General features: G+C 42.5%; 1 protein-coding gene across 12 annotated transcripts in view; it reads right to left on the bottom strand.

The window, feature by feature from the left end:
* LOC308478657 (uncharacterized protein) overlaps positions 1–13,645 on the bottom strand; it is a 49,597-nt gene that overhangs the window by 13,361 nt on the left and 22,591 nt on the right. Inside the window, exons 33-50 of one of the 12 annotated variants that reach the window (XM_081008579.1) lie at positions 12,413–12,454; positions 11,245–11,283; positions 9,323–9,355; positions 8,452–8,478; positions 7,685–7,717; positions 7,334–7,360; positions 6,873–6,914; positions 6,536–6,574; positions 5,492–5,533; positions 4,977–5,018; positions 4,781–4,816; positions 4,343–4,414; positions 3,306–3,350; positions 2,811–2,843; positions 2,619–2,651; positions 1,476–1,511; positions 1,270–1,314; positions 58–174 (exon numbers count right to left, since the gene is read on the bottom strand). In XM_081008579.1, coding sequence (XP_080864705.1) covers positions 58–174; positions 1,270–1,314; positions 1,476–1,511; positions 2,619–2,651; positions 2,811–2,843; positions 3,306–3,350; positions 4,343–4,414; positions 4,781–4,816; positions 4,977–5,018; positions 5,492–5,533; positions 6,536–6,574; positions 6,873–6,914; positions 7,334–7,360; positions 7,685–7,717; positions 8,452–8,478; positions 9,323–9,355; positions 11,245–11,283; positions 12,413–12,454 — 783 coding nt within the window. The remainder of the gene's footprint in view (positions 1–57; positions 175–1,269; positions 1,315–1,475; positions 1,512–2,618; positions 2,652–2,810; positions 2,844–3,305; positions 3,351–4,342; positions 4,415–4,780; positions 4,817–4,976; positions 5,019–5,491; positions 5,534–6,535; positions 6,575–6,872; positions 6,915–7,333; positions 7,361–7,684; positions 7,718–8,451; positions 8,479–9,322; positions 9,356–11,244; positions 11,284–12,412; positions 12,455–13,645) is intronic. The other 11 variants (XM_081008583.1, XM_081008585.1, XM_081008586.1 and 8 more) reach the window with 11 other exon arrangements.

Below are 13,645 nucleotides of genomic sequence, written 5' to 3'. Positions count from 1 at the left end.
AAAAGCGCATTCACTGTCAATGGTAAGAAAATTATAAACAGGAAAGGGTTTTTTTACCTTTCCATATTGGCTGCCACTGCCGTACGATCCACCCTGCCCATACTGGCTGCTGCTGCTGCCGCCATATGATCCACTCTGCCCATACTGGTTGCTGCTGCCACCGTATGAGCCACTCTGTCCAGAAAACAATTTTTAAAAAAAGAAAAGATGGTTTGTCACTGATGCACCATATTACCATATCAAAAGATCTACAGCAAGCCACTCTCTAAGCAGAAATAAGCAGAAAATCTTCTTGGTCCTGCTAGTACTCTTGATTCAGTGGGAGGCATCCATTCACTACTGGCAAATTTTGCAGATTTTGCCTCCTCCAATTTCCAGCACCTCCTGAAAATCTCCTCTGGAAGGTCCCAGGAGCCTCTGGAAAAGATCTCCAGGGGCTGCTGGGGACCTGCATAGAGGAAAAAGGTAAAGGTAAAGGGACCCCTGACCATTAGGTCCAGTCGTGACCGACTATGGGGCTGCGGCGCTCATCTCGCTTTATTGGCCGAGGGAGCCGGCATACAGCTTCCGGGTCATGTGGCCAGCATGACCAAGCCGCTTCTGGTGAACCAGAGCAGCACATGGAAACGCCATTAACCTTCCCGCCAGACCGGTACCTATTTATCTACTTGCACTTTGGCGTGCTTTCGAACTGCTAGGTTGGCAGGAGCAGGGACCGAGCAACGGGAGCTCACCCCATCACGGGGATTCGAACCGCCGACCTTCTGATCGGCAAGTCCTAGGCTCTGTGGTTTAACGCACAGCGCCACTCGTGTCTCTTGGGCATAGAGGGAAGGAAACTGGCAAAGTTATCTCCCAGTAGATGGCACCATTCAAGGCAACCCACACTTTTGTTTCCTTATGTATGGACTGGATCCAGGAGTCACTCCTATCATGGATGGGGAGGCTAATTTTGCATCTCCCGCTGTAGCCCTCAGTGCCACACTGTTCTGGAGGGTGTCAGTGTCTTCATCCAGGACAGCATGGAAGGATGGGGGCGGGGAGCAGGGAGAGGGAGGAAGTGGCAGAAAGTCACACCCCCCAACACACACAGCTTCCACCAGATTCATCCAATGGATCAGAAAGCTTTGTGGGCAGAAGAAAACCTTCCATCTACAGAAGGCAAAGTCCAGATGGCTTTATGCCGCCTTGAGATATCTATCTATCTATCAATCTATCATCTATCTATCTATATCATCTACGTATGCTACTTTATGAATTTGTTTTTACCTGCCCATATTGGCTGCCTCCACCGTATGATCCACTCTGTCCACCCTGCATGGGAAACATTAATTACAATAGCTACTTTTTATGGCTGCTTTCTATTACCAGGAGCAGAAATTAGCATATAAATGTTTTCTTTTATTTATTTTTTATAGCTGTGTTTATGCTAAGGCATATGTTCCCTAATATGCACACATTAAATGAGTTTTTACCTGCCCATATTGGCTGCCTCCACCGTATGATCCACCCTGGGGAGAAAATGCATTATTATATTATTATAATATAATCAGAACCAGTGAAGGCAGTGAAGGTCCTGTGTGAGTGCCTGGAGGCGGTTGGAGGATGAATGGCGGCTAATGGATTGAAGTTGAATCCTGACAAGACAGAAGTACTGTTTTTGGGGGACAGGGGGCGGGCTGGTGTGGAGGACTCCCTGGTCCTGAATAGGGTAACTGTGCCCCTGAAGGACCAGGTGCGCAGCCTGGGAGTCATTTTGGACTCACAGCTGTCCATGGAGGTGCAGGTCAATTCTGTATCCAGGGCAGCTGTCTACCAGCTCCACCTGGTACGCAGGCTGAGACCCTACCTGCCCACGGACTGTCTCGCCAGAGTGGTGCATGCTCTAGTTATCTCCCGCTTGGACTACTGCAATGCGCTCTACGTGGGGCTACCTTTGAAGGTGACTCGGAAACTACAACTAATCCAGAATGCGGCAGCTAGACTGGTGACTGGGGGCGGCTGCCGAGACCACATAACACCGGTCTTGAAAGACCTACATTGGCTCCCAGTACGTTTCCGAGCACAATTCAAAGTGCTGGTGTTGACCTTTAAAGCCCTAAACGGCCTTGGTCCAGTATACTTGAAGGAGCGTCTCCACCCCCATCGTTCTGCCTGGACACTGAGGTCCAGCGCCGAGGGCCTTCTGGCGGTTCCCTCATTGCAAGAAGCAAAGCTACAGGGAACCAGGCAGAGGGCCTTCTCGGTAGTGGCGCCCGCCCTGTGGAACGCCCTCCCGTCAGATGTCAAAGCGATAAATAACTACCTGACATTCAGAAGACATCTTAAGGCAGCCCTGTTCAGGGAAGCTTTTAATCTGTGATATTTTAGTGTATTTTTGGTTTCTATGGAAGCCGCCCAGAGTGGCTGGGGAAGCCCAGCCAGATGGGCGGGGTACAAATAATAAATTATGATGATGATGATGATGATGATGATGATTTAAGAATAGCAAACCTTCCCTAAGATATTTTCAAGATTTAAGAGCAAAATAAGCATAGTGTGTGTGTGTGTGTGTGTGTGTGTGTGTGTGTAATATTACTATGGCAGGTATTTCATTTATCTATTAACATAGTTCCTACCTGTCCGCTGCTGCCGCTGCCATATGATCCACCCTGGGAAGAAAATACTTATTTATCATCATCATCATCATTATTTACGAATAGCAAACATTCCCTAAGATATTTTCAAGATTTAAGAGCAAAATAAGCATTGAGTGTGTGTGTGATATTACTATGTCAGGTATTTCATTTATCTATTAACATAGTTCTTACCTGTCCGCTGCTGCCGCCTCCATATGATCCACTCTGAACAGAAAACAATTACTACTTCAGATAAGGTTTATTTGTTGGTGTAATACCACATTACATTAGTATATCTGACATTCAGCTACTTTCTGTATTGCGGAACAGAAATAAGCATAACACTTTTACGATAAGACATCTTTGTGCATACTATCTAACACTACGGTATAGACCAGTGTTTTTGGACAACAATTCCTATCATCCCTGACCACTGGTCCTGCTAGCTAGGGATGATAGGAGTTGTAGTCCAAAAACAGCTGGAGACCCAAGGTTGGGAAACACTGGTATAGACAATGTCTCCAGATGTTGATGGAGTATAACTCCCATAATTCATGCCCATTGGTTATGCTTGCTGCAGATGATGGGAGCTGGAATCTAGTGTCTTGAGACCCAAGGCCGAAGAACATTTGTAGAGATTACATTACACACACACACACACACACACACACACACACACAAACGTACCTGTCCGTATTGGCTGCTGCTCCCGTATGATCCACTCTGTCCACCCTGAACAATAAAACATGTTACTTCAAAAAAAGATTGTTTCTTTCAGATGCGATAGTACCATATGCTTAACACACATTGTGCAACTAATTGGGATCCATTTCTATCTGGTATTTGCAAAGAAACTGCCTTGGTTGATCTAGCTGGTGAACGATATTGGAGAAAAGGCAGGAACTCCAGCGCTAGGAATTCAGCTTAACATTATTGTCATTCAAGTTAATGGAATGGACATCAAAGGTCTCCTAGTCCAAATGCCTGCTACGAGTTAACACCTCATGGATTTCTCCCTAGTTATCTCCCACCTCATAAAAAAGGGCCCATTAGGTCCAGTTGTGGCCGACTCTGGGATTGCGGCGCTCATCTCGCTTTATTGGCTGAGGGAGCCGGTGTACAGCTTCCGGGTCATGTGGCCAGCATGACTAAGCCGCTTCTGGCGAACCAGAGCAGCGCACGGAAACGCCATTTACCTTCCCGCCGAAGCGGTACCTATTTATCTACTTGCACTGGTGTGCTTTTGAACTGCTAGGTTGGCAGGAGCTGGGACAGAGCAATGGGAGCTCACCCCGTCACAGGGATTCGAACCGCCGACCTTCTGATCAGGAAGTTCTAGGCTAGTGACAGAGTTATCCCTAGTTATCACCCACCTCATACAAAAGGGCCTCTGAAGCAGATCTTAAGGATTATGCAGGAACATAGGAGGGGGAAAATGCTCCTTCGATCGCCTAGTCTTAAGCTATTTGGGGCTCTTTAGAGTAAAAGCACCACATTTAGTGGTGCCCAGAATCAAACAAATTGTTAGCTAGAGATGGATAAAATATTTTCAGACCAGCATTAATAATCTTGATACCATGTTCTGAATTTAAGTGAAGTTTCTAAAAAGCTTTCAGATGGCAAATAATATAACAACCAATAGTCTAGCCTGGCTCTTATTAGAGCACAGATAACGCCATAATGACATGTACATTGTATATTACATGCATGTATAATTCTTTTACCTGTCCATATTGACTGCTACCACTGTATGATCCACCCTGTCCATATGGATGACCATAACCATATGATCCACCCTGTAATTAAAAAAGTCTTATTACTACTTATTACAACCATTTTTTTAAAAAAAATATGCAAGCTCAATATAACTGCATAATAAATAAACTGTAGATAAATAGTCAAAGCTGGGGGGAAATATAGGAGAAACAACCATATTGGCAGTTGTCCCCATATGATCCCCCTGCCCACTGTCCAGAAAACAGCTATTTCAAGAAATATTCTCTGATGCTGAAAAACTATATTGCTGAAATATATCTGCACTCAGCTACTTTCTATAACCAGGACAGGAAATAAGCATAAAATGTATTTTTATTTTATTTTTCATAATTCTCTCTTTCTCTCTGTCTTTCTCTCCATATGCTATATTACAAAATAACATTTACCTGTCCATATTGGTTGCTGCTGCCGTATGATCCACCCTGAACAGAAAACAATTATAAACTGAATAAAGATTACTTTAATACATCTCAACTAGCTTCTTATATTCAAAGGCAGAAAACCCCCCACTAAACTTTTATCTATATAATAGCACACTGTGTATTACAACACACACACACACGATAACAAAATACTTTTTACCTGTCCATATTGGCTGCCACCATAAGATCCACTCTGTCCACCCTGAACAGAAAACAATTATAAATTGAAAAAGGATTAGTTTAATACATCTCAACTAGTTTCCTATATTCAAAGGCAGAAAAAACCCACCAAACTTTTATCTACATAATAGCACATCGTTTATTACTATATACCGTATTTTTCGCTCCATAAGACGCACCAGACCATAAGACGCACCTAGTTTTTGGTGGAGGAAAACAAGAAAAAAAATATTCTGAATCTCAGAAGCCAGAACAGCAAGAGGAATTGCTGCGCAGTGAAAGCAGCGATCCCTCTTCCTGTTCTGGCTTCTGGGATAGCTGTGCAGCCTGCATTCGCTCCATAAGACGCACACACATTTCCCCTTACTTTTTAGGAGGGAAAAAGCGAGTCTTATAGAGCAAAAAATACGGTATATCTATTATATCTATTATATCTATCTATCTGTCTATCTATTTATCTATAATACATATACTAGATAACAAAATGATTTTTACCTGTCCATATTGGCTGCCACCATAGGATCCACTCTGTCCACCCTGAACAGAAAACAATTATTACCTGGAATAATATTACCTTAGCATATGTGCAATGCAATCCTACCACTGGCTAAATGGGGTTAGGAAGGAGTGAAGGTTTGTCTCCTTTGCTAGAGATGAACTTGGGAAGCAATGGGCATGGGGGTTCCTGTTATGCCCTGTTATGTTCCTCCATGGTCATACAGAAACAGCTGTTCCTTATTTTGCGATCGGTAGCTGGCGTTAGGACTCAAAACAGAGATTCAGCAGGGGAAAGACAAAGGTGGCCTTGGGACCCCTTGACCCAAGGCCTCTTCATTTGCCAAATGGGCTCCTGAATTGAGCTCTTACCCTCTGTTAGCATGGAGCTGGCCTTACTTATCAGCTGCCCATTCCCCATTCGAACTGGGGAAGTGGGGATTAAAAACAAAACACCCAGCCAGCAAAAAAGAAAATGACACCCCAACACCATCTACTCTGTCCAGCACAAGCTGGCAGGATTTTGGAAGTGGTGGCTATTCCATCACTAGTCCAGTTCAATTTAGGATTGAATTCTAAACTACTTTTATGTGGAGGATCAGAGTAATAATAAAAATATGTATACCATGTAAGACCTCATATATATTACATATAGTGAAGGTAAAAAGGTAAAGGACCCCTGGATAGTTAAGTCCAGTCAAATGACTATGGGGTTGCAGCGCTCATCTCGCTATCTTAGCTTTCCGGGTCATGTGGCCAGCATGACCAAACCGCTTCTGGCGCAACGGAACACCGTGATGGAAACCAGAGCGTATGGAAACACCATTTACCTCCCTGCCGCAGCGGTACCTATTTATCTACTTGCACCGGTGTGCTTTCGAACTGCTAGGTTGGCAGGAGCTGGGACAGAGCAATGGGAGCTCACCCTGTTGTGGGGATTTAAACCACCGACCTTCTGATCAGCAAGCCCAAGAGGCTCAGTGGTTTGGACCACAGCGCCACACTCTCCATTACTTATACACTGTATGTCAAAAGAGTTTTTACCTGCCCGTATTGGCCGCTGCCGCCACCATGCGTTCCTCCCTGTGCAGGAGACATTTTTAAAAATACATTCATGTATCTTCCCTAAGCAACTCTCAATATTTAAGAGCAAAATAAGCATTAAACAGATTTTATTTTCATGCCTCTGCATATACTGTATATTTACCATGGTGTTGTATCTGGCTAAATCATACTCAGAGCAGAACCACTGAAATAAAGTCAGTCATAGTTACCTGATGTCGAATAATTTCAGTGGGCTCACTCTGAATATGACTTAGCTGGATGCAAGCCATAGTGCAGTATATACTCTGTATGTACTATAAATTAAAAGTGCTTTTACCTGTCCATATTGGCTGCTGCTGCCATATCCGAACCGTCCACCCTGTACAGAAAATAGTTATTGTAAAAAAATGTTGCTGGAAAAAAACCATATTGCTTTCTACATTCAGAAGCAGGAATAATGAGAAACACTTTTAATATCTCTGGTATGCTACTTGTAATGCCTATTAAAAGTTCTTGCTACTTATTAAAAGAGTTTGGATTTGAAGAAAAGTTTGGATTTGATATCCCACTTTATCACTACTTGAATGAGTCTCAAAGCAGCTAACATTCTCCTTTCCCTTCCTCCCCCACAGCAAACACTCTGCGAGGTGAGTGGGGCTGAGAGACTTCAGAGAAGTGTGACTAGCCCAAGGTCACCCAGCAGCTGCATGTGGAGGAGCGGAGACACGAACCCAGTTCCCCAGATTACGAGACTACCGCTCTTAACCACTACACCACACTGGTTCTAAAAGTTATTACCTGGCTGCCACCACCATATGATCCACCCTGTAGGAGAAAACAAACAATCCATACTTCAAAAAGTTTCTTGATGATCTGTTGTATTACACTAATATATGCACACTAAACTATTTTTTAATGTTCAGGAGCAGCAAAAAAGCGGAGGGATATCCTACTAAAGTCATACTCCAAGGAGACCCATTAATATCAATTGCCTGAAGATGCTTAAGTCCGCTGATTTCATTGGTCTGCCAAGAGTATGACTGATGCTGGATATCACCCATAAAACCCATTTTTCCATTCATTTTTAAAATCTTAGTGTTACTGCATGATGCATTTCATATATGCTAAGTATCAAAAAAGAGTTTTTACCTGTCCATATTGACTGCCATACGATCCACCACCCTGCGCAGAAAACAATGACTTCAATAACAACAAAACTCAATTGCTAAAGATGCTATATCACTTTAATAGGTCTGCACTGCGGAAATACTGATAAATGTAAAAGTATCTACTGTACACGGGATGAGCAATCCCAAAAGTGGGGGGGACGGACTAAAGTCAGACAAACTGCCATATTCATAGCCTTGCCAGAACTGTGTCACTACAGAGGACAAAAGAATGGCTTTCCTATTTATTGTCTTCTCCACCCCATGACCAGGAAAAGTAATCTTATGTGAACCAGGTGTCCTATTACCTATAACAGGGTAAAAGGTAAGGTAAAGGACCCCTGGATGTTTAAGTCCAGTCAAAGGTGACTATTAGGTTGTGGCACTCATCTCACTAAGGGAGCTGTTTGTCCACAGACAGCTTTCTGGGTCATGTGGCTAGCATGACAAAACTGCTTTTGGCACAACGGGACACCGTGATGGAAGCCAGAGCGCATGGAAGAACCATTTACCTTCCCGCCACAGCAATACCTATTTATCTACTTGCACTGGTGTGCTTTTGAACTGCTAGGTTGGCAGGAGCTGGGACAGAGCAACAGGAGCTCACTCTTCGTGGGGATTTGAACCGCCAATCTTCCGATCAGCAAGCCCAAGTGGTTTAGATTACAGTGCCACCCACTCCCTCCAACCTATAATGCTAAATGAAATCACGAGACAACCAGTTTGGGAACAGCAAAGAAAAATAGTTACCTGTGCACCAGGGCAAAAACATTCTCCCTGTAAAAATACAAAAGTTAGCTCCATTTTTGTTGTGAGAAGTCAGATGAAATGCAATTCGCATTCCCCTAAGTTTATATTGATAAAATGGGAGCTGCAAGATTCTATGGATACTTCTGCCACATTTTAAGTAACATGTGCAAATTCAAAAAGGATTTAAGTTGTAATCTATTCCTACATGGGATGGGAGTCAAGCTCCAATGTTGCATCAGCATCTGGGGGAAAATCCACGTACTGAATTTCTGAGGTAAAATTGATTTCTGTTTTCTGATGGAATATCCAGCATGCTGTTGCTTGATGGCATCAGACCCAATCGCTGTGCCACCTCCAGGCTGGTGCAGCAATTTGTCTTGAGCGATAGGGATGTGAATGTGGTGGCAATGGCCCCACACCCTGTCGTGTTCCACCCCTGCCCAGCCAAGACTTGGATTGTCCTGCCAGTTATTTAAAATTTTATTGTATGAATTTGTGTGTATTGAGATGCAACTCGCCCTATAACCGGTGAAACCGGTGAAGGGCAGGATATGAACTGAGCAAAAGCCTGAAACAAATGCGCAGGCGAGTCACTCGGGATAATCTTAAGATTTTCTTTGAAATGCAGAAGAAAAGGAACTACAGTTGCCCAAGTGTCAGAAAGAGACTGGTTAAATAAAAGGTAGCGAGGCAAGGAAATTGAGGACTGGAGAAACCGAAAGGATGAAAAATGACCAGAGAGGAAATTGACCGGGAATTGGGGCGGTGGGGGAGCAATTGAAAGAAGGAATAGAAACTGAAGTCTCCTCACTCTCCCATTAACATTTGGATACAACAAACAGTTGAACAAAGTCCCATCAAATTTGCTTACCTGCCTATTGGCATAAGCCACAAATGATCCATCCTATAAAGGACAAAGTGAATTAAAAACAAATAGCATCTCAATATACAGTTCATTCTTCTATCTGCACTTAACTGTTCAAAGTGCTGCTTACTGCATGTGTTTAATTATTTCATCGCACCAAGCTCTAGCATTATTAAACATAATTTGAATTTTGAAGTATTTAAGGCAGATGTTTATAGGTCGATGCACACACTGTGGTCCATGTGTTAGTAACCTCGAGGCTGGATTACTGCTATGCGCTCTGTGTGGGGCTGCCCTTGGGCCTGGTTCAGACGCTCCAGCTGGTGTAGAATGCAATGGCCAGATTACTGACAGGGACATCTGGCCGACAACATTTGCCACAATTGTTAATGCATCTGCAATGGTTGCTCTTTTACTCCTGAGCCAGGTTCAAGGTCCTTGTATTATTTTACAAAGCCCTGAACAATTTAGGAGCACCTCAGCCCCAGCAGAGTCGCTGAGATCAACTGCAGGAACGTTGTCAGTTGTGGCCTGAGTTGGTGAGGCTCATTCGACAGAAACAAGGAACCGAGCCTTTAATGTCATCGGCCCGGTATTACGGAATGCTATACCAGCAGAGATTTAGCAGGCGCCTTCGGTTTCAACTTTCAAACGCCTGCTGGAAATGTTTCTATTCTGTCAGGCTTATGTAGATAATTAAAAACAAATATTTTCACAATGTATAGCTGATTTCTGATTTTATTTTTATTTTATGTTTTCAATTGAATGGTTTTATGTACAATTGTTGTAAACCACTTTGATTTTTTTTGTCAATAGCGATATGTGACTATATATATATATATATATATATATATGAGCAACAGCGTCATAATTTGTCTTTACAAGATTATCATGCTGCTGTACAATGTAGGTGGAAGACCCTAGGATTTGCTGCTGACCAGTAAAAGTTCTTCCCCCTGGAAGCTAGAATGTCAGGAAGCAGCCTATGCCATAATCAATCTTCCTGCTAGCAGCTGTTGAAAGAGATGTGATTTCCCCACCAGTGTCCTCCTGATTTTCATTATGTCATAAGTGCTATCCTATATGACCAACAATATACACCCAAAAATGCACCTGGAGGCACCTTTGTACGACTTAAGAGCTCATGTTACAATCCAAAAACTTCTATTTTTAACTTTCTAGCATTGTGCCTGTATAAACAATATGAGGCAACGTAAGCTATTGGGTGAAGACAGAAAGAACAGGGGAAAAAGATAGCCAATATTGCATCCTGCAGCCACAGGGTGAGCCCAGATTTGCAACTCAAATGCAAAGCAATGAACCGAAGACAATATATATTATTATCATCAATGCATTACCTATACTAAGTAATAAACTATGCCAGCCCATCACTTTTAAAATGTTCTAATACTGCTGCATTTTTCAGCTTATTTGCTTATTAGCTTTCCCTTTCAGAACCAGATTTGCATTTTTTTCAGAACAGAATCCTGGAGAAAAATATATTCATTTGGACTACATGCACTGAGTATATTTCAAAATAAACTCTGGTGCTTCATATTTCTTACATAAATCTTTTCCCGTGGGTTCAGATTTTATTTTATTTTTAAGCCCAAATTGTGTTTTGGAAGATCATTTTTCATTTTTTGTTGAGTTTCTTTTCATTTTCTTTTGCATGAGATTAACGATTTCATTAAAATTCCTAAATTTATGCCACGTCCTGATTAAGAGCATAAAGAACACTTGATTTCCCCCCCACTTTCAATAGGAGAGTGTATACTGCTTGGAGAGTTACGGTACTTGTCCCTGGAGAGTCACTGTCTTTGTAATGAACACCAGAAAACTATAGAAAGTGAGTGGTAATTACTCTTGGATCAGAGTTCTTTGAAGGACCATCTGATCAAATTGATCTACAAGGGGAAAATTCTTACCTGTACATTATGGTTTTCGTTATTATAAAAGCTTTCGCCCTGTGAAAGATGCAAAATAATAAATAAACACCATCTATTTCTGTAATGTAATTATCAAAAGATTTAAAAACTTTACAAAGAATTAGTCTATGGCCATTAGGATATACAATAAGAACCAAACAGTCTGATGTGACTGAAATACAGAAACGTCAAGAACAACTGACAGGACTGTGTAGGGTATGTACTAAAGTGAAAGCCAAATTAGTAATATCTGGGGAAATTATTTGAAAGGGCCACTGTAGTCAGGTCCCAGAGACTAATCATCCAGATTATTTATTTCCTTAATTTCTATCCCACCTTTTGATCGAGAAGTACCCTCAAAGCATCTTACATAAAGTACTACAATGCAACGACATTGGGGCTGCTTCTACTTCCTCTGGGACACAAAATTGCTCAGGGGCACGACATATCTGTTTTCACAGGAATTCACTGTCCGAAGGATGAGAAAGAGGAACAAGTCTGTCTCAGGTGAACTGCTGAGCGTTGGGATTTGGACTTTAGCTGCCTGGTTCATGCTTCTTCCTTTCATCCCCTAGATCTGCAAACCATTTTTACTCTCTGAGGGGAGTTCTGTTTCTTGGACAGGAGCCTACCATGTTGAAGGCAAATCACTTTTGAAATGAAGAGGAATTTCAAAAGCATGATACAACGTGGTGGGTGGGTGGTTCTGCTGCCCACTGAAAAAACAGTCATTAAAAAATGCACCGGTTGTTTGCAAGTCCTTGAAAACTCCTAATATTGCAGTCTGAGAGGATGCCGATTTTCGTAACAGGTCCTCCTCTATAACAAATAGGCGGGCCTGATTTACTCTGCTCCAAACCCTGGTTATTAATCCTTCTGAAGCAGGTTCTAGCTTGCCTGAGCAGCAGTTAGTATAGTTCCCAACTTGCTCGCCAACGGTGTTTAAGGTGAGATGAAGAAATTTCCTCAGGGGAGGAAGTGTGCATGGCTGATTTCCTAGCTGCAACACACATGTGCCCAATGGTATCTTCATTTGTCTCTTAGTGAGCTCTTCGCATGTCGTGCCACACCACACAGACTGGGCTGGCACAAGCGATGTACAATGGCCTAATTTCAAGTCCTAGCTAGTATGTTTCAATGAAGACTTGATGGGAGTGGATGTCCTTACCTGGCCATAGGTATTGATACTTGGTGGATTAGAGGTTTCATTCTGTAACAAAGCCAGAAATTTCAGAAAGCAGAGTTATTTGCTTGCCTGAGCAACAGCTTAAATAAACGAAACGAGGCGAAAGAGGAAAATCTGCCTGTTCACTGGATTTTCAAAGCTATAGAAGTCTGAGAGCCCAATCAGTGGAAAGACAGTACAAAAGTTTCAGAAGAAATTAAAAAGCAAGTTGTGCTGCTTTTAGTAGACATTGTATTCATTCGAGAATTGACAATGTACCTTGCATTTGATGCCGAATTTCAACGGGGCTGAACGCAAGCCATGTTTGCAAAGGAACAACCAGGAGCCTGGGGTCCAAATTGTTTGTTGGCAAGAGCAGGCTCCAGATTATTACTCTGCAAACATGGCTTGCGTTCAGCGCTGCTTTGCACCTGATGATATATGATGCTGGGTGATTGACAGATAGGTGGTTCCACCCACCTGTGAAAGGTGGATCATGAAGGGTTGGCCATAATTGAATCTGGACCATTGACGGAAAGGGGTTCACTACCCCGATATATAGACACACATTGTATAAAGTTGGTATAAATAATCCTAGAAGTTTTCAGGAAACATCTTCTGGTTTATTTGATGTGCTCATTTAGACTGATGTGCTTTTTCTTTGCCATTAAGAGCTGTCTGGTTTGGGGGGAAAGCTCCCCTCCACTCTGCTGCAAATAGCAGCTCAGTGGACAGTTATATGTATGTAGGTTTTAAGTAGGCAGTGCTGAGTCAATAAGGCTTTGTTTGACGAAGACCTGACTGAAATACTGTAAGGCCCAAATCATTTCTTCCATTAACTACACCGTAGGGCTGCGTTTAGCTCTCCTCACGCAGCCCAAACAACACTTCTTCTTTTATTTTATTTGTAATTTGTTTATTGAGATTATTCCACTGAGTACAGTAACACACATATAACACAAAAATTGAAACATAAACCTAAATATGTCTTTTGCGGGTGGCAGCATGAAAACACAGGAGAAAGCTGAGTGTTATCAGAGAAAGATTACATCATGTAAAAAGGTAAGTTCAGAGATAGGGATTAGTTAGACCAGCCACATGTTCCAAAATACCACAGGTACAGGTCAACCTGTTCCTTCTTGATTTGTAAATGTTATAACGCTCCACCAGTCTGCAGCGAGAGAGTCTTGCTTCTTCCTGCCTCTTGCTAGGCGCAAGCATTGTGTTAGCTTCTAA

The sequence above is a fragment of the Podarcis pityusensis genome (genome assembly GCF_964106645.2).
Source record: "Podarcis pityusensis genome assembly, chromosome: 6".
NCBI lineage: Eukaryota > Metazoa > Chordata > Lepidosauria > Squamata > Lacertidae > Podarcis > Podarcis pityusensis.
Note: the sequence above shows the minus strand (reverse complement) of the source record. Positions and strands in the feature narration are given on the sequence as shown.